The following is a 20634-nucleotide window of genomic DNA, read 5'->3' on the forward strand; positions in this document are numbered from 1 at the left end:
TGAACTATAACATATACAAATTCATTCATATTTCATATAACCATGTGGTTATTGAACAGGAAATATGAGCAACTAAACAAAGTCCATTATCAATTTAGATATCTTTGTGGTGCAAGGAAGGTCAGCCATGGCTTTAGGAGAAAGTGCTATTTTTTTACAAAGCACATTGCCAAGATTCTATGAAAGTTAATTAAATAGCACTTACTCTTGGACCAGCAGGACCAGGGAGACCAAATTCACCAGGGGGACCCTAGGGAGAAAAAAAAAAACAACAAAAAACCAAGAGAATAAATTAAGTGTGAAATGTATATGTGATTTCCAAATTCATTTAAGAATATGATATTTGGGAGGTTCTGAGTGACATAAAGCTGCCTGTGCTCCCCCTTAAAGAAGCCAAAGTATATGGACTGAGAAGTGCAACAGAGCTTTCAGTTGTCTGGAGAAAAATACACACACACACACACACACACACACACACACACACACACACACAGAATTCAACTGATACCAAAGGTAGATCTATCTTAGAACTTGGCATCCTGAAACTAAAGTTTCCCATTTGGTTTATGGCTTGTAAAAAAAAAGTGATAAAGCAGACTGTCTTCTTTGATAATATGATAAATAATAATGAACACTACCAGACATTGCCTATTTATAGCTATATAGCAAGCTGCCTTCTTAATAGAAATTATCATATTCTGTACATTACTTAGTTAATTGTATACCCAAGTGTATCTCTTTTATTACTGACCAGCTGTCTCCTTAATGTGCCCCGCTGTTGACAAAGGGAGAAGAGGCCATAGAATGTAACTAAATTGAGGCGCATTCATCACAATTACGGAGAAAATGACTCAGAACTCATGCTCTGATGGTGGATAGCAGTGTCGTGTCTGAATGCCAAGAAAAACATTAAAAGCAATTTTTCAGGTCTAGTTTGATGGGAAATAAGTGCATTTGCGTTTTCACCATGGAGAAGGAAATAATTTGTATTTTAGCATGACCAAGAACAAAACAAAAAGTAAGGCTATTACATAAAATATTCATTGATAGATTCTACTTTTATAATGTGATGTTCCACTCAATCCATAAAACAAAGTAATTTCTACTAAAATAAGTGACTTTGTTCATTCACTTTCAGAACCAACGTAAGTAGAACACTATCATTAACACGCAAAATAGGAGATATCCTTTCACATATTGTGATTGTGCTGTTCCGGGACATTAAGCAGAAGGAAATTCACAAGTTTAGGTGGATTTATTATCACTCATTTTACTCACCCTTTCTCCTGGTTTGCCAACTTCACCAGTTGTACCTGAAGGGCCAGGCAGACCCTAAACAAAGAGAAATACAAATCTCAATCTTACGGTAATATTTAGGGAATCTGCTAATAGTTGGCTAAGGGGGAATGACACAAAATCAACATGAACACTATTAAAAGTTATGTAAAAAAATGTACCCTTTGCTTCAGCTGCAAAGCTGTGCTCCATATGATAGGGGAGAGGGATACAATGAGGTGGAGGTGGGCAGTCTGGCCAAAGGCTGGGTTTCATTTGTGTTTGTTGACTCACCTGGAAACCTGGAGGACCAGCAGGACCCTGTTCACCTTTACCACCTTGGACACCCTGAAAGGGAGAGGAAAGAGCATAAATAGCAGAGTTGGTCACTGTTGCTGCCCATCTATCCAACTTTTGAACTGGATTGTGGAGGTGGTTATTTTTTGGGAACGGTGCATTCTAGTGCAGAAAGGCACAGGAGGTGGAAAAATACTCACCTGGGGTCCAGGAGGTCCCTGAGCACCATTGTTTCCATCAGGACCAGGGGCACCCTAAAAATGTTGAACAGAAAGACTATGGTTACCCACAACTCAGGCTGTTGAAGATGTCGTAAAGCATCTTTAAAAGTTAGTTCCTTAGAGCACAGTTATACTTTTAGCATGAATTAAACTCATTGTGGTTTTTTGCCAAGGCCAGAATGCTGCATACCAACTTTCAATATGGTTCAGTGGAACTCCATACAAAAAAGGCAATTAATAAATGCCACAGTATGAACATATACTCAAACCCCTTTAATCACAAAGTGAGTGAAATAAAGACCAAGTGCTTCTCTAAGTATCTTTGACTGAACATATATTCTGATTTGTTATAGCTCACTGCCTTATATGTGTGGGTAAAAATGAAGACATTTTACAATGGTGAAGGACCCATGGGGATGCCATCTTAGAAAAAAAAATTGATTGAATATCAGATGGCCTCAAAGGATGAGTGTTTATTGGGTAAATTCTGTGTGAATAGGTTTGAGCAGAAGGTGGCACCTACCCGAGCACCAGCAAGACCAGGATGTCCTTTATCACCACTTTTGCCAGGATCACCCTATAATAAAAGTTAAATACACAATTAGATAGAATATGGTCTCAATATGGTATTTAATGTCCAGCTCATCATGACAAATTTTAAATTTCTTGCTGATTCCCAATTCTGGAATTCTATTATCCAAGGTACAATCCATCATCATGTGTCTCTGATCACAACAAGAGGCCCATTTGTCTGCTGAGACTCGTGTCCCAGGAGATGGGTTTTCAGCAAGTATGTAAGGATATGTTGGGGCAAACCTTTAATGTGGAAAGTTGCCTGTGCTTGCTTCAGCAGCACATAGACCGATGTGGTAAGTTGCCTGCAGTTTCCCTAGGTTGAAAGAACCCTTCTTTCTCCCTGTGGTATATTGGACTGATAAGTAGGAAATGCTAGTTTTGGTGAAATGTAGCAAAAAAGTGCTCAAGGGAGGAAGTCATGCGATTCTTACAGTGGGGCCTTTGGGTCCAGGGAATCCGATGTTACCAGCTTCTCCTCTTGCACCAGCTGGGCCAATTGGGCCAGGTCTGCCGTCGATACCAGGGAGACCCTGAAATCAGTGTTTATTCAAAGTTTACACAGCATCAACATGGTCTCCAAACCTCAAGCCTGTGATGTTGTCATGGGCTGAAGCAGAATGGTTTTCTGAATACACTGAGCTTCTTGTATAACGTGTCAGTAAATTATGAATCTATTTTCTGTTTCTAAATAGGATGTACGTATACACAAAGCCAATTCAATCTCATATGTATGCAATTTCCCTCTCTCCCCACTCTCTCCATACCCTTGTCACCTGCTTCCATTTTTCCTGCCATGCTTTTCTTTGCCCTTCTCTGCTTTCAATCCTGTGTTCATTTGGAATCCATAATTACAACCTATTACTCTGTATTCCCAGATGATGTAGGTGGCTGATATTTATTTTCAATGTATTCATCTATAAATAAGCCACAAAATAGACTTGATAAGGGTGCAATAAGTGTCCTTGAACATATAATGGAAAATGAGCACTACTCACTGCAGGGCCTTCTTTACCAGCTGGGCCAACATTTCCAGGGGAGCCAGGAAGACCCTGTAAAACAAATGAGGGTGCTTTCACTTGGCACTTCAACTCACATATTCAAGTCTCAAATTAATTGGAATCTTACTAAAGCATTTTTCCTCTACATCTTGTTTTTTGCTTAGGGTAAAATCATTAGGGATATTAGCCACTAGCCAGGAAATGTGAAAAGAGCTCTGAAATTTTTCCTCTATTTTTTGGTGACTCTCCTCTTATTGAATTTTAGTGCAGTAGATCCTGTTACAGGTATCACAAGAAACTGTTAAGTAATAAGCTACATGGGCAAAATGTATCATGCTATCTACCTCATAATAGAAAAACTAATACTTTTAGCAAGCAATTTTCAAAGTGTTTTTTTATTGCCTTATTTGGTATCTCTATTACTTGTTTATGGTACAATTACAGTTGATATCCACCCATAATAGAGCAAAAAATTACTCTATTGCTATGGATTAGAGTGTCTACAGATATAAGGGTCATCTCCCCATAGCTTGTGTGATGCTGAATACATTATAGCCCTTTGTGATTGCTGGAAAAATGATTTCACTTATGAATCTAATAAACTAATAACATATAGCCCTGATACATTTCATGAACATCTTATATAAAACTTGCAAATTAAGATAAAAGATTCATGCTGATAGAACCAATTTAATTTGGATATATTAAAATAAGTCTTTTCTTCCAAAGAATAGATCAAGCTATTGTATCAAGCAATAAATAGGAAATTTATGAACTAACTAAATACATGAAAAATATCTGTGGAGCCTTGATGAAAGGCAACTGTCAGCAAGTCTACTAATACATTTACTTCTGACGTTTTTATCATTATCTTTAACATTAACCAACTCATTACAGAAGAAAACAGTGCCAGACGTGACTTGCTTGGAATCTATCTGAAACTTACTCGGGGTCCCATGAGACCAGGCTCTCCAGGGCGACCAGCATCTCCACTGGGGCCTCGGACTCCAGCAGGGCCACTTGCACCACGGCTACCAGGAGGGCCCTGTTAGAAAGAGTGGGAGAGGAGGGTGCTAAAGCCTGCAGCTCACACACCAGAGGAAGCAGCAAGTTTCTTCCTGGGACATAGGTGATGCACAACCTACCATGACTCCAGCTCTCCCATCAGCTCCAGGAAGACCACGAGAACCAGGAGAACCCTGCAGGAGAGGATACAAAATAGAAGAGAATCAGACAAAACTTGAATGTGATAAGGTAGCGTTTATGAAAACAGGGCACAAATAGAGCCCAAATGCTTTGCTCAAACTCCAAGGGATTCTGTGGATGAGCATTCTGCCAAAGTAGGTTAATACTGTTTCCAGACCAATTTTGTAACCTACCAAACTGAGTCTCCAATTTGAGAAAAACAGATGGAAAGCAGATGCTTCTTTCATCTAGAAAACTCATGCAGTAATTTTGACCAATCCCCAGTGAACCAGTGCCATCATTGCCTCTGGTGTGTCTGGGTGTTCAAGGCATTTAGAACCTACTCTCAGTCCAGAAGGTCCTGGGGGGCCAGCAGAGCCAACTTCACCAGTAGAGCCTCTCTTTCCTTCTTCACCGCTAGGACCAGGAGGACCTTGGGGTCCAGCAGAGCCCTGTGTAACAAAAAGAACAAGAGAAGAAAGTAGAAAAACAATTGTTATATCCTACCCAGCTCCAGAAATGGGATCGCACGAATAACAACTCCACAAAATTGTGATTATACAACTACTTACAGGCTCACCCTTGTTGCCACTTTCTCCTTTGGTACCAGCTGGACCAGGATCACCCTAAGACCCAAGACAAAACACTAGTCAAATGAAAAGCGTTTGGCAGGACTCTCTGGTGGACAAATCCCTTGGGATATTTATGGGTTAAGGCAAGGGGAAGGTCAAGAACTCCCCATTCATACTTAAATGGCCTACTTAGGAATGGCATCAGTGAAAGGGCAGGACTGAGATGGTAGAGCTTTGCCTCATTTATCTTTGCACAAGCTCCTGAGATAGCAGGAGGAGTGTGTCTGTGTGCATGTGAGGACAAGGGGATTGACATTCATATACATTCAGTTACACAGGAAACACTCTAAAAAGCTAAGAAAAGAAAAATAGGAAGAACAAAACTATAGTAAGACTAGTGATGAAACAATGATAGAGCTAGCACTTTTGGGGTGCTCACAGCCACTGGTAAGACTACTTACAACAAGTCCTCTGGCACCACTAGCACCTGCAGCTCCAGCAGGGCCAGGAATACCACGGGGACCAGGGAGGCCAGGAGCCCCAGCCACGCCAGGAAGGCCCTGTGAAGGAAAACAGAGCATGGTCCATCACAAAGTCGTGGGCTGTAGAGGCAGCACTCATTAAATGCCTTAAACCTATAGCAGCATGCATTAGCTACCCAGATATATACTCACAGCTGCACCCTTAGAACCAGGAAGGCCATTAGCTCCAGGGTTGCCCTGAGAGGAAAAGGAAAAAGGAAAAGGAAAGTTATCCATTAACTGGAATATTTCTGGTCTTTTTTGATCCCAACTTGTTTTTTGCAGCCATCTCCCCAGTGTTCTGATCTATGTTAGTGACCACAGCTACTTACAGGAGGTCCAACAGGGCCAGAAAGACCTGGAAGACCGACTTCACCACGGGGACCCGCGGGGCCAGAAGGACCAGTGTTACCCACAGGCCCAATTTCACCCTGAAAGAGGAAATGACCCAGAAGAATTAGATAGCAAAAAATGGAAATGCATGTCTTTTTTTAGGACACCATTTAAGAAATTTCTTCGGAATGGCAATCACTTTTCTTACCTGGTTTGTTAAAAGAGTTGAGTTGATTTCTGAGCTTCCTAGCTTTGTCCCACCAGTTTGATTATTATTGGTATCATCTCTCTACCTCTGTCTCTGTGGCTGATACTGGTTCTTAGTCAGGGGTGACACTTTTGGGAGTGGATCCCACAGGGCTCCATGGAATCAACTTCCATGGTGCCAGCTACATGTATGCCGCTAGTGTACAAGTACAGAGATACGATCTATTTTAAATGTGGAGTGCGAAGATTGGCCATTCTGTGCCAGATAGGACTAATTAAAGAAACTTTTCTGAAATGATCTCTCTTTCTGAAAATACGGTTTTGATCTTTCATGTCAGTTAAAAAGTTTATCAAGGTAGTGACAACAGTCACCAGTGTTTTACCTTGGGACCAGGTGCTCCTGGGAAGCCTGGAGGGCCGGCAGCTCCAATGGGGCCCTGAAATAGAAGCAGAGGACAGTAAGGAATTTCCTCTGTGTGAATTAAGAAAACAGCAACAGAGATTAAAGAAGCTCAGAGCCCCTCCATCTTATTTCATATTGCCAAAGGAGACACTGCCAGGCAGTGTGTTGCCATTAACATCTCATCAAAGGGAGACAGTCGAGGTGACTAAGGAACAGTTGATTTTACTTCATACTTTGGCAATAGTCTCAAATATTTATAAGTAGTCTATGATACTTGCATGTGGAAACTTCAAAAGACCTCATCGAAAGTTTAGTTAAGTGTCTGAAATGATGTTCTTTTATAGGAAATTAGTGGAGAAGATGGCTCCTGTCCATCCTCTGAATCCTCTCAAATTCCCCAGTACCAGAACTTACAGCAGGACCCACAGGACCGACACTGCCATCACTACCACGGGCGCCCTAGGAAGAAAAAAAAAATGGGAAGAGTCAAGGGCAAGTTTGTTGGCAGTCAGCAGAAGATATGTTAAAAGGAACCAAAATGAGACACTTACAGTTGGGCCAGGTCCACCAACACGTCCTCTCTCACCAGGAAGTCCACGAGCTCCCTGGGAGCAGAAATATGTTCATTAAAATCTATAAAGCTAATTTATAAATTGCCACAACCATCATTTTGCTTGTCCAATTTCCAATGTGTGCAAGAGTCCACTAAAAGCAAATAGGGTTGTTTTAATACCAACCCAAAGGTAGTGGATTTCAATTAAATATGCAAAAGGCCATTAGAAACGTATCAAAGAGTACAGTGCTGAGGAAAGTGGTGCTAATTTGAAAAAACATTAAAGAAGTTCCAGTTTGCAAAGAGTGTACACATTTAGATTTGTCTGAAAGCATTCAGTGCTTACCGCTTGACCTGGAGTTCCGTTTTCACCAGGGGCACCAGGCTCACCCTGTATGGGACAGAAAGATGGAGTTCTTATTCATTGCATAGATCTATTGTTCACTTTCTTCTGATTGAATGGCTTTTTTATCCTACTATTTCAATCTGAACTATGTATGAGTTTTATAACATTTCTTACACATATAGATTGTTTCCTAATTATTCCAGATAGCTACATTTTAAAAATTACTAAATGAGTGTCCATTTAAATACGTCAGATGTCAAGGTACTAAGAGGATGTGGTTATTTGATAGTGCCTTCTCTCAAATTTCCACTTTGTATTATGAATATCATTTAGACTAGGCTTATATGTTAAGGGATAGTATTATGAAAAGAGATGGCAAGTGATAAATATGCTGTGAATATAACCATATTTACCCTCTTTAAAGTTATGGTGAGCAGTCAATGTTATCAATTTAATAAAATGTGCATGAAAGGTTGGAGCTTCATAATATTTCTTAGAGCTGTCATATTTATTTCCAACTCATATTTTAAAACTTTCCTTCAAAATAATCTGGGTAGAGACTTAGGTAGAGAAAAAACATTGTATCTAAGGCCACATAAGCATCCTTTATTTTTAAGGTTCCAGATGAAGTATGTTTGTTGGGGAAAAGCATGGAATAGGCTTCAGGATTTCTAGCCTATGCTCTTCTTCTTCTTCTTCTTCTTCTTCTTTTGGTAATGGGGATTGAACTCAGGTCCTTGCACTTGCAAGGCAGGCCACCAGACCGCTGAGCTAAATCCCCGGCCCTTCTTTTTTTTTTTCTTTTTGGTACTGGGAGTCGAACTTGCGACCTTGCACTTGCGAGGCAGGCTGCAGAACCACTAAGCTAAATTCCTGGCCTGTATCCTGTGCTCTTCTAACCACTAAATGTGGCAAGTCACTAGCTCTTTCTAAACCTGTTTCCCTCATCTGCAAAATGAGGGAGCCCACAGAGCTCCTTGCAGTTCTTACATTTTATGATACTGTGATTAGTAGTCTGAGCTGTTATATTGGGCTCCTGGGAGAATGAGTTTGACCTTATCCATTTGTGTGGCAGCTGGAGAGTAGGAACAGATTCTCCATATTCATGTTCATTTCTGGTCCCGCTAGTATTCGTTACTCATTAATTTGTAATTATGTTGGTATTCACTTTAATATCACATTATCTCCTTAATAGGAAAGAGAACATTTTATAGTTGAAAACGCTGTCAGAGAAGATCCTAGCGAAGAGATAGCACACTTCTGAGACTTTAATTAGCTAATTAAAAAAATTTTTGAGTGTGCACAGATAAATCACAGCAAAGAGGTTGAAAAGTGTGTTTTGACAGGAATGTACCTATCTAATTAGTGCATGGAAAAGGAGAATTTACAGTTTAAAGTAACAAAGTGTCCCAAAATCTGATTAGATGTTTATTTACTTCTATTTTGGCTACAGAGATTGACTGAAATTATAGGCAGGGGAAAAGAATTGAAGTAGGAAAGGAATTGAATTATTGACATTATTTGTTCTCAACTATTTAACAGGCATTAAATGAAATCCATATTAATAATTAGCTTTTTGTCATAGGATCTCGTAATTCCCTCCACTGAGAGATTTGAAATATAGAAGAGAAAACAGGATCCTTTCAGAATGTGCATCAATAAAAATTTGCTTTTTGGTGGTGAAAGGGAAATTTCATCAAGTATTGAAAAAGTGATTCTAGCAGTATTTACCTTCACACCTGGAGCACCAGCTTGACCTTTCAATCCATCCATACCATTGTGTCCCTGGAAAACAATCATTATTAAAATGCTGCAGCATTACAGCGGCTGGTCAGATCCAGATCTTCTACCTTGGCAATTACTATCTCCTGGGTGACTCCTGTGGCCACTTGTGCAGAATGGAAAGTAGGGGTCCAGCTCTAGGTGAGCTGTCTGAATGCCCCAGCTAAGCCACCTAACCGTGCCCTCAAGAAGGGAAAGACGAGACGCTCTCTCACATCCTCACCACAGTTAATGACTTTATAATTTTCAGATGGTTGTCAGTACTCAGACATAATACATGTTCTATACAGTTTTGCTGCAGCAAACCTGTTTTATGGCAGCCATGAACAGACTGGAAAAACTCTACTTTCAGTCAGTTTTACTCTCAAATCTTCCCTCCCCTTTGACGAACTCCAGGAATGAGGAAGCCAGGATGTGTCACCCAGGGTATAACTGCAGTTGAGTTATATTCAGAAAAATAATCAGCATTTTCTCTCAAATGAGTAACGAATATGCTCACCCTAGGGCCCTTGAAGCCAGGAAGTCCCGGAGTTCCAGGGAATCCACGAGCACCCTTAGAAAGAAATTCAGATGAAGGTGAATGTTTTTGATCATAAAGAAAAGGACAACGATTTTTTTCCTTCCAAAGTAATTCTTCTCATCAAAGTTCAAATTTAAAACGAAAGACTAACATGGTTGAAAGTTCAGAGACACAAAATAATTGCACTAATGTGAATATCCAAGACTATGATATTTGTAGAACTCAGTTCAGTTCCTCACAGTATATGTGCTGTCACTAGTGCGTATTATTTGCATTAATAAAAATACATGAATTCTTTCCTAGGTTCCTTTGTCAGATGCCTTCTATAAAGATTGCAAATGTGAGTGACATCCATGTGCCGTTTAGGTGGGTGCTTGCTGTAGCAAATATCTTATATCTGAAGAGCCTCTCGTGTTTGGAATGCATAATATTATACAACATCTCACCTGTGGTCCAACAACTCCTCTCTCACCAGATCGTCCAGGTTTTCCAGGGTGACCCTAAAACATGAAAACATCATAGGGTCAGACTTGACTTGGGAAATCATCAGACAAAAGTGAGGGCATCTTGTTTTTACAACAGAAGAGAAAGGTACCACATAAAAAGATGGGGATCCAAACACATATTTGATAATTATATTTCCCTAAATATAAGCAAATTAATTAATATTTCATTAAAATAATATTTCCCATATAGGGAGAGTTATGTCAAGCGTACTCAGTTTTGGCAGAACACTTAATTTGGATCTAGAAATTCTTGTTGAGGCAGGAACATGGAAATGGTGTTTTGGAGGAGCTTAAGAGTAAACACTTACATCTTCACCAGCCTTGCCAGGAGCACCAGCTGGACCACGGGCACCTGCGGGACCCTGAGAAAAAGAGAGACCAGTCATTTGGCTAAGGCTATTTCATAGACTTCTTGAAAAAAACACTGATCACAAATGTAGAAAACTGTACTCACAGTTTGACCAGGTTCACCGGGCTCACCAGCAGGTCCTTGGAAACCTTGGGGTCCCTAAGAGAGAAGGGGGGAAAAAGTCCCATTCCAAGCTTTTATTTTTAACTCTCTCTTTTTATAGAAGAGAAATTACAAGCCTTCCATACTTACAGGAGCACCGACTGCACCAGGAGGACCTCTGGGTCCCATTAAACCCTGTGAAGAGGACAGATATGATTAGCACTGCTAATTGTCATGGATTTGGTTAGGGTAAAACAAGTTGGTTTGGGTCAGATAAATTAGTTTAGGAAAGTTGAAGTTAGATAAGACCCTCCCATGCCATAGACACTTTGTGATGGACAAATCCGTGCTGCTTTGGTTTCACACTTTTTGTTCCCCTCAGGGAAGCATGTAACACTCCAAGTTTCCCTCACTATTTGTCTCCCTTTGTTTTTCCTTCTTTTCGAGCCCAAGTCAGCGAACTCAAGGAGAGCTGGATACAGTTGTCATAGTTCCCTTCAAGTTGTGCACAATTGGTTGTACACATATTGAGATTGTCCTAATACAGTGAAATCGATCTGTTGCCACAGAAGTTCAGAATATACAGTTGGCTTCAGCACAGCTCACAGAGCACTCCATTTGGATTCCTTTGATCAAATGTCATCTCCTGACGTCATACTTAGCTAAGAAATTGATAGTCTCATTGCCACAAGGGTTGCAAATTGAAAAAGATCAAAAGTCCTTCTTAACGATTGGAGAGGGAGGCTTGCTAGAACCTAGTAGCTTCTTTAAGGGCTGTTGATGGCTGATGAAAATATCAAACAAAAGTGGATCTAATGAAGGGGTGAAGGAAAAATAATATTACTGAAACAGCCCATTGAAGAGTCCATACATGATATTATTTAAAATATGACCTGAACGACAACAGATTATTTTCCTCTTTGTTCTTCATTTTAGAATACAAAAGTAAGAAACAGAATACTATAGTTTGCAAGCTAAATACATATTCTTCTATGTGCAGTAATGATACCCGTGTAAGCTAGTCTGTAGGACCCAATGCTCAAAATGCTGAAAATATTTCAAATACATGGCCTGAGTAATTTGTTCATGGTGCAACTGCAGACAAGCCTACACCCCTGTGTTAATACCTATACTGAAACACTATGGATTTTATTTCAAATGCACATCATATTAATCACGGGAATTATTTCTTTGGTTTCAGAAATTACTTTGACATTAAAAGAAGCTGTCACTTTTCAATAAATGTACTTTCAAGTATACATTAAAAATAACTTTCTTTGATATCATGAATTTTTAATTCTATTTATTCATTTTCCATTTATTTGCAACCGTTTTATTTACATAAACATAGTGTATCTTGTGGAAGCTGGGAGACAAACTATGCTTACTCATTAATTCAGAAACAAGCCCTTGAGGTTTTCCAGTTATTGATTTTCCAACATGGAAAATTATTTCAATACTTTATTGCTTCTCATCTTCCCTGTTTGTGAAGCGCATGTCTGTAGATTGCATATGTCTGTGTATTTATGTGGATGTGTGAGCTGAAATTATAGTCTACTGATATTTAAATGTAAAGTATTGTGTTTTATGCACCCCAGAGAGATGTTCCAAAGACAGGGGAATCCGAAATCCATATTAATGTTCCCAGTGTGCATGCACTTTTAAAAAAATGACATTTACTAACAATTTACTTTATTTGTCTTTTTTGCTGCTTCTTGAGAAATAGGTGGTGCTTTAGAACTGACTAATGTCTGGCATTAGCAGGAACAGCTAATTTCAAATACCCAATATAAACAAGGCCGAAAGACCCTCCCCCACGCTTCATTTCAATATGAACATTTTAAATTACCAGGAAAATCAGCAAATTGGAAATCATCAATTAAATGTACATTACTTCTCAAGTGAGAGTTTTAATTTACAGAAAGTGTTACCCTGCCCTGACAGTGTATTAGTTTATTGCGGACCATTAGCTCTGGCAGAAGATGGAGCACTGGGTGCACAGCCCAGGTAAAATTTCTATTTTAAAGATCACTTTAACTTTGGGCACATAAGTATCCTTGGAAACAAGTAGTTAGTGTCACTAAATTGTGTGTGCATGTGTATTAAATTCTGTAGCACTTAATCAATCTAGTAGTTTTACTTCTTGTGATGTTTTTCCTCTTTTTCATATATTACACTCGTACCTGTTTTTGCATGATTTTATCATCAGTTGTTTTTCCTAACACATCGCTTGCATTTGGTAGGAGCTCCATTTGTTTGATATGTCATTATCATCATCACAAACACATACAGAACTTTTATAAATTGATACTAAAACGATAGAGTGTGTTCCCACATATTTGTGTTGACAAATGCTAAATTTTATGTGCATTCTTTTGTAATGATTTACCATCAATAGACTAAAAAAGGGATTTTAGTATTTTTTTGTTTTTGGTACTGGGGATCGAACTCGGGCCCTTCTGCTTAGTGAGGGAGGTGGCAGAACCTCTGAGCCAAATTCCCGGTCAAAAAAGGGATTTTAAAAATAAAGATAGAGCTTGAGGAACTTTTGTGGATTGTTAACTCCATGGAGGAGTCAGGATAAACCACATCCTTTCACTACCCACTGAAGCACGTAATACGGGGGCTCCTCTGAAGGCCTCTAGTAAATACCTGTGACTAAAGGAGTGTTTTTTTTTTTCAAGAACCATATAGGCCAGAATGTTGAATATCAGACATCTGGCCTGGTGGTTTGTTCTAGTTCTGTCCATACTTACCTGTAGGACCTTGAGAAAAGGGTTTAAAATCTCCAGTTACAAAATGAAAAGGCTAATTACAACTTGTCGATCCTTTCTGACATCTGATATCTTCCAGGAACTTAATAATATTTCCATGCTTCTAAATGTTGCTTATCATTCTAAGCAATGTTAAAGAATGGAAAAGTATTAACCAGTGTCAATATTTCAAATTAAATCAATTTGCCTAATTTAGGTTTATTATATCCCAAGATCGCTTCTTTAGAAGCTTCTTTAGGTCAGAATATCTGACCTATCTCAGTGAGGTATATTTGTAAAGAAAATTGAAGTCCCTAGCCAAGGCTCAGATTAGATTTTGATAGATTGGAGTAAGTTTAACACTAGTTTAAGTATTAACCTGAATAGCTAAATAAATGGCACTGTGAAATTTAACATAAATGTTCTACATAGTATATAAATTTTGGATAAGATAGAGAGGAACATACCATTGGTCCAGGGCCAAGTCCAACCCCTTTGCCATCATACTGAGCAGCAAAGTTCTGCAGAGGTAAAGAAAAATATATAAATATTGAATCAATGTTTACAGGTCATGATGTTCATTTTTATATTTTGCTTGAAATTTTTTTCTGTTGCCATTTAAAAGAGAGTAATATTTTGTACATTTAGTTTAAATTTTATACTGAGATAAACTCCTACAAAGTCAGGAGACACTTAAATTTAAGATATAAGCCCACACCTAGCTTGAAGTTCCCTGTCTTCCGTTTTCAGACTTTTGCCCTGTTAACTCTGTTCCTTTCTTCAGATTCTCTGCCTCTACAGAGAGGAAGGGAAGTTTCCCAAATGCTTAAAGTCACAGATGGCTCCTACTAAACTACATAGAAATTAAACAAACAAACAAACAAAAAAAGACAGCTTTGCATTTGCACCTGTTGCCCTTGCCCATCAGAACTACATAAAAGGATTAAGAGATCCTTTCTATGCTGAAGTTTCAGGAAGGGCATAATTTTAACTTGAGAAGAAATTAAATTAAAATGTCCCTTGGAAGCTTAAACTTTTAAAAAGTAGGTCACAACCCTAACTTTACTGTTGAAGATCTCTTTTAGAATGGTAGCTCTATTAAAGAAGGTGCTCTTTAATGCACTCAGTAGATAAGCAATCATGATAAGAACTTTAGGGGAGAAAGGTCTTATGTTACTTGCATACAGTGGGATATTAGAATCAGGCTTCTGATTCATAATGCTAACCAATTAAGCAAATATGTTTTCCTTCCTGCGGTGAGGCCATTCGGCACGCATACCATTGTTAAAGACATAAACCTAAAAGAAGATATTAATGAAAAAGGGGAACGTGCTCTTCTCAAATTAGTTTCAAGCAAATTAAACCTCAGTAGACTTCAAGCCAGGGAGAATAAAAAGGGTAGGATGTTTATAATTTGCTTAAGATCAAGTATTTCACTTATGTATTGCAATCTAATCAAACTCTTTAATAATACAACACCTCTCTTTTGCACCTTACTGATAAAAATGATCAAATTAAAGAATGGTGCTGATGGTCACATCAGTGAACATAAAAACAGTTCTGATATTCACAAGGGCTCACAAAGAGATCAGGCAAAGCAGAACCTTGAATAAAGAAACTAAAGCAATGAACAAAATATACTAATTTCCAAAAAGTAGGTTTCCTCTTAACTGCTAAAAATAAATTCTGCAATGAGCCTTTTTCCAAGAGAAGTACAAGAAGCTAAAGTCAAGTAAAAATTTAAAATACTTAAGACATCTTACCCCGCTAAGACCAGGGGGGCCAGGAGGGCCAGGTTGTCCAGGAGGGCCAGGGGGACCATCATCACCATCTCTGCCTGGGTTGCCTGCTGGACCCTATTAGGTACAAGGCAATTAGAGTAGGGTTAGACAAGCTGCACAGAATCCTTTGTAATATGAAAAATGAAATCCCTGAAAATGTATTCTTTAGGCTTTTCAACATGCATGAAAGGTAGAAATTATTATACAACATTTGACATGGATGGAAACTCACTTATGACATGGGTCTATTTTAAAAGGAGCTTTAGCAACTGACATATAAAGATAAACAGGGGAGTTTTCCTAGAGGAATATTGCAGATATTGAATATTAACTCATAATGGAGCCCCAGCTATCAGATAAAGGTAGGCATGATAGCTAGATGATTCCATGACATTTGCATGCTTTGCAGTGCATGATTTGTACTATATATGTTGATTATTAGTATGTGACTTTGAATTCAATGTTTTGGTATTTTTGTTTTGTTTTGTTTTTGTTTTTGTTTGGTACCAGGGATTGAACTCGGGTCCTTGCGCTTGCAAGGCAGGCCACCAAACCGCTGAGCTAAATCCCCGGCACCAATGTTTTGGTATGTTATGTGTGACTAGTAGATGAATTAATAAGGTCACTTTATCAGAGGATAGGAAATACTATAGGTTTCCTACCATTAACATCATTTATGTTAAGATAATCAGTCAGTGTAATACTACCTCTAACAAAATATTTCAGTGGATTACATGTAAATCTCCATTTCAAGGTAAATATGAGGTATGTTTATTTATATATTGGTAAAAATATTATATAATGAAAATAATGCAAGACCATGCACTTTTAAATGTCAATTAAGTGCTTGCTTTGGCAGAACATATAATAAATGTGAATTAAGCATAGCAAGGTGACCTAAGAATTCCTCAAATAAAATGTGAGCCTGACTTGCACATTTATGCATTTAGAAAGAGAAATATGTTACTGCTGTTTCACTATTATTCCCAAGCTAGAGAAGAGATTTTACTTCAAAAGCAATCCAAAGTGTGTTTAAAAGAAGAACTCATTGGTGGTAGGTAGATACTCTTCTGTTATGTTTGAGTTGGACAGCCCAATTAAAAATAACGATATGCTATGCAAAGAATTTGGCTGCCTGTAATAGTTTTTCTTTTTAAAAGGATAATCTTGACAAAAAAGAATATAATAATGCTCATTCACCTCTTTTATAAAGCTTTATTCTATTTAAAAGGTGGTACAATTACCTAGATGCATAATACTCTATAAAGTGTCAGTCTTCTGTAGTTTCTACAGTTACTCATATATGGGCAGATGCCCTTTAAGAGTTCAAAATGACATACCCTTTCCCCACGTGGTCCTCTATCTCCAGAGGGGCCCTACAAGGAAGGTACAAACAGCACAATCATAAATGTAATTTTCCGTGAACACACTAGTCATTTTTGATAATCATTAGTTGGTAAGGCTGATCTAACCACAATGTTACTAGATAGTAGCTATAAAAATAGGCATTATACCATAGATAAAAGTACATTATTTTTACTCTAATTACATACAAATTTCTTTATACTGAAGGACTGCAAGCTGTTGTAAAATTCAGCCATTAGTCCAATATTATATATAGCATTTTTAGTAAGATGATTATTGTGGATAAAATGATCATTCTGTTACATTTTTACCAGCATATTTATATACCGTAATCAAAGTCCTTTAAAATAAACTTTCATTTGCTGCTTATAATTAAAATAGTATAACCATTTTTTTCTTTAGCATGTAAATCAACAAGTTGTATAAATAAGTGAATTAAAGATGATTTAGGAATATAGCAAAACTTTATCTTGAATAGCAACGTTATTTTATTTTATGTGTATTCATACAATACAATCTTGACAAAGTATTTTCTTTATATAGTTTTCTGTAAATATAGTTAAACTGAAAGTTATCTTTGATAATTTCAGATATTTATGGAGAAATATTGAACTCTTACCTTTCTTGGAGTTCCCTAGAAAAGAATAAATTAAAGGTTATTGCAAGGATGATTGTATATAGTTTTCATTTTTGTGTCTACAGAATACATTATTTTGTCCATTTACTGCTATCTTAATTTAATATTTCAAAATTCAGTGTGAAATTTTTGCCAGTTAGTTCATAAAAATATGTTACATGCAAAATCAAACATATGTATACTTATCTGTACTTATGTTGCAAGTTCAGTTTTTAAACTAAGAATTTGTTCATAATATTTTTGCAAAAGAGTCCCAGAGAAAAACAACATTTTCTAGCTTAGTGAAGTCTTGTGCTCCATGGTAGCTGCTGCTAAAACCCTTCCTCTCTATTTCCTGTGCGTATTTATGAGTCTGGCCTTATTCAGTAGCACCACCCATTTTGGAAAATGGGGTAGGTCCTTTGTATGGCAGCCAGGAAATTATGGATTACCATTTCTCTCCATGATTGTAAAACCAGATTGGTTAAAACCAGTGGGGCCTCATCTTCCCTCACCACAAAAGACATTATTGGGAGCAAAGAAATCTAAGTTTTAACTTTTTTCTTAAAAATTATTTTACTCACCGTTTGTAAAGCTGAAAAGGAAAGGGGAAAGTAGGAAAAATTATTAATATCATTTCATTGATCAATAAGAGTAACAAATTGATACACAAGTGTATACAATTGAGTTACATAATTAAAGAACAAATTATATTTTTATTAAAAAAATTCAAATAATCTGAAAATTACACAGATCAAAAATACTACAGGGATAAGCAAGGTGATTTTTTGCAGTAGCAATATGTAACTATATTTTGAATTGAATTGTTAATTATTTACTGTTTTATAAATGTTGTGAAATATTAATGTGCCTTAAGGATAGACAGTTCTAATGCTTAGCAATTAGACTGGAAATTACACAGACGAATTACTGACAAGACAATACCAGTAGAATGATAAAGAAATAATTTATGGTTTATATCATTTTCAATATCTAAAGGTCTAAAAGAAGTAAAAATTAGGATAGTATATTATCTAAAGCAGGCTCTTTGAATAAAACATTGAAGTTACTTAGTACTTCACTGAGTTTCTACCACTCTTAATGTCCTTTTTCAGAAGGTTTAATTTGGATATTAGTAAGTATGAAAATGGATTCGTTTGGACATGTGAATTTTTTCCTTAGTTTGTTTAAATTAGGTAAAATCAATTTATGAGCATGGATCAATTTTGCTTGAGAAAAGATTGCTTTGTATAAATGGAAAGACTATGGATTAAACATATGGAAAAATAATGGGAAAAATAAACTGAAGTACTATCCTCCCTTTTGCTAAAATGCTTAGAAAAACTGAACTCTTTTCCTATCACATAAAATTGTATGTTACTATGGGATATGTGTGGCCACACTTGTAATAGGATTAATCAGGCCCTGAAAATTGTTTTAATTAGGTGGACAAGAAGTGTGTCATTTGGAGTGAGAACATCTGTTTCAACAGTCACGATTCAGAAGGATGGACCGTATCCAGCACTGACATTTAAGGGCAATTTATGAGAATTATTGTTAAATTAGAAAAATGATATGTTTACTTCCTTGTGTCCATCAGTAGGAAGAACTACTCCTGAGCCCATTAGCAAAAGCCCTTCCGATTTTGGATATTTGCCTTTTAATTACTCAGACGTGAGCCATTTTGAGGAATCTGTACTTGGCCACGTTTATTTCAGATCACGGTGGCCATTGGTCAGAAGATGAGTTGCTCTTTGTAGCTTCAAACTATGCCTGGTCTGCTTTCAATTGTTTTTTTCTGTAGAAGTTGTCTTCCCTTACACCCTCAGATCTCATAACACACTGAATTGGTTATGTGAACTTATTCAGTACATTTATTGGATATTTAGTATCTATAGTGTGCATACTAAAAGTGGACGGAGGGAAGACACAGACATATGCGTGCACATCAGTAATTATGCAACTGTGGACACCGTGGCATGTGGGTGGAGCGAGGTTTTGAAGTGTTGGGTGTGGCCAGATGCGGGTGGTCACCTTCCACCGAGTCAAAAGCTGTGTCTAGGAACTAGGCAGCCACGTTTAACATGAAAACAGACTGATTTTCTTCATTCTATCTTGACATGTAAGTCTTGTCATAAAACTTAGAACTAACTGGCCTTAGAGTCCGTTTAATTTCCTCCTCGCATTTTAGAAAAGGCCCAATTTGACTTGCCTAGGATCACACAACAAATTAATGTTAATCTCATGGAAAAAAACCCCAAGCTCTCGAGTAGTCTCGATCAAGGTTGGTACTTTCCAACTTGCAGTGTTCACGATGTCTGGTTATCACTGGGAGTATGTCGAAGGGGTAACTCTAAGGCTCAACAAAACGTAGAGCAAATGTTATTTAAAGGATGTTACCATTTCCATTACCAGATAAGGACAAGCAGATTTCAATTTTCGGAAGGTATCCATTCTAAATAGGAGGATACCTTCCCAGGATACAACTGACTAGCCATGGGAATGGTTCCAACCAGAAATGCAAACCATAGCGGTGGACAAACCCTTCGGTCCTGAGCTGGGAATTCCATTGCCTCTAGGCCCGGTCCCCTGTGGTTTGGCTTTCCTCCCTCTGGAGGGCGCCTTTCCATCACCATGATCTTGTCCTCATGACTATCAGCATCCTTCGGAACAAATTCAACGCCCGGAAGACCAAAGTTGAGGACAGTTTTGTAAAGCCGAATCAAAGGACTTTGTAAAGCAGGCCTCAACGTTTACAAGGCAGGCACGAGGACGGCTGGTAGTCGTCAGCCTTGGGTAAAACGCCCTTCCGTTCCCTGTGAACTTCGCTCACTCGAGCGTCCAGACAAAGTTAGGTCTCTTTCCTTCCCTAGCCTTTGGCGAGACTCAGGCCTTTCGTGTACTGGTCTGTAAAGTACTTTTCAGGCGCGGGGGAGCCTGCCCTCCACGCTGTACCCGGTGCAGGATTTCCTCTTCCAGCCCGGGCGCCCACCCGTCTAACTCCCGCTCCCAGCCAGCGGAAGGGAGGCACTTACATTGGCATGTTGCTAGGCACGAAGTTACTGCGAGCAGCAACAGCGTCCGCGTATCCACAAAGCTGAGCATGTCTACCAGGTGGGCATGCAGACTCCTTGTGTCGCAGAGCCCGGTCACGGAGGATCACCTGGCGGGCGCAGGCATGCAGCGGCGGCCGGCACCTCCAACTTAGCCGAAACCTCCTGCCGCCGTGGTGCTAAAATAATAAAGCCCGGATCTGCCCTATTTATATGGCACAAGTTTCCCCGGCCGGAGGGCGCCTCCAAAAGCGCCCGGGCCAATGGGCGGGCTGGGCCCTGGGAGGAGTCTGCGGGGGCGCGGGGACTGGGGGTGGGGA

General features: G+C 38.5%; 1 protein-coding gene across 1 annotated transcript in view; it reads right to left on the minus strand.

Annotated features, from left to right (window-relative positions):
* Positions 1-20571, minus strand: part of Col1a2 (collagen type I alpha 2 chain) — a 35564-nt gene extending 14993 nt beyond the window's left edge. Inside the window, exons 1-30 of the mRNA XM_010603444.2 lie at positions 20297-20571; positions 17846-17856; positions 17265-17279; positions 16621-16656; positions 15263-15355; positions 13967-14020; positions 10897-10941; positions 10750-10803; positions 10604-10657; positions 10236-10289; positions 9769-9822; positions 9219-9272; positions 7488-7532; positions 7140-7193; positions 7003-7047; positions 6569-6622; positions 5978-6076; positions 5799-5843; positions 5586-5684; positions 5125-5178; positions 4897-5004; positions 4513-4566; positions 4314-4412; positions 3365-3418; positions 2801-2899; positions 2317-2370; positions 1773-1826; positions 1570-1623; positions 1279-1332; positions 206-250 (exon numbers count right to left, since the gene is read on the minus strand). Coding sequence (XP_010601746.1) covers positions 206-250; positions 1279-1332; positions 1570-1623; positions 1773-1826; positions 2317-2370; positions 2801-2899; positions 3365-3418; positions 4314-4412; positions 4513-4566; positions 4897-5004; positions 5125-5178; positions 5586-5684; positions 5799-5843; positions 5978-6076; positions 6569-6622; positions 7003-7047; positions 7140-7193; positions 7488-7532; positions 9219-9272; positions 9769-9822; positions 10236-10289; positions 10604-10657; positions 10750-10803; positions 10897-10941; positions 13967-14020; positions 15263-15355; positions 16621-16656; positions 17265-17279; positions 17846-17856; positions 20297-20366 — 1764 coding nt within the window. The 5' untranslated portion in view covers positions 20367-20571. The remainder of the gene's footprint in view (positions 1-205; positions 251-1278; positions 1333-1569; positions 1624-1772; positions 1827-2316; positions 2371-2800; positions 2900-3364; positions 3419-4313; positions 4413-4512; positions 4567-4896; positions 5005-5124; positions 5179-5585; positions 5685-5798; positions 5844-5977; positions 6077-6568; positions 6623-7002; positions 7048-7139; positions 7194-7487; positions 7533-9218; positions 9273-9768; positions 9823-10235; positions 10290-10603; positions 10658-10749; positions 10804-10896; positions 10942-13966; positions 14021-15262; positions 15356-16620; positions 16657-17264; positions 17280-17845; positions 17857-20296) is intronic.
* Positions 20572-20634: the final 63 nt, after the last annotated feature.

The sequence above is a fragment of the Fukomys damarensis genome, unplaced genomic scaffold (assembly GCF_012274545.1).
Source record: "Fukomys damarensis isolate Sample0158 unplaced genomic scaffold, DMR_v1.0_HiC HiC_scaffold_4, whole genome shotgun sequence".
Lineage (NCBI taxonomy): Eukaryota > Metazoa > Chordata > Mammalia > Rodentia > Bathyergidae > Fukomys > Fukomys damarensis.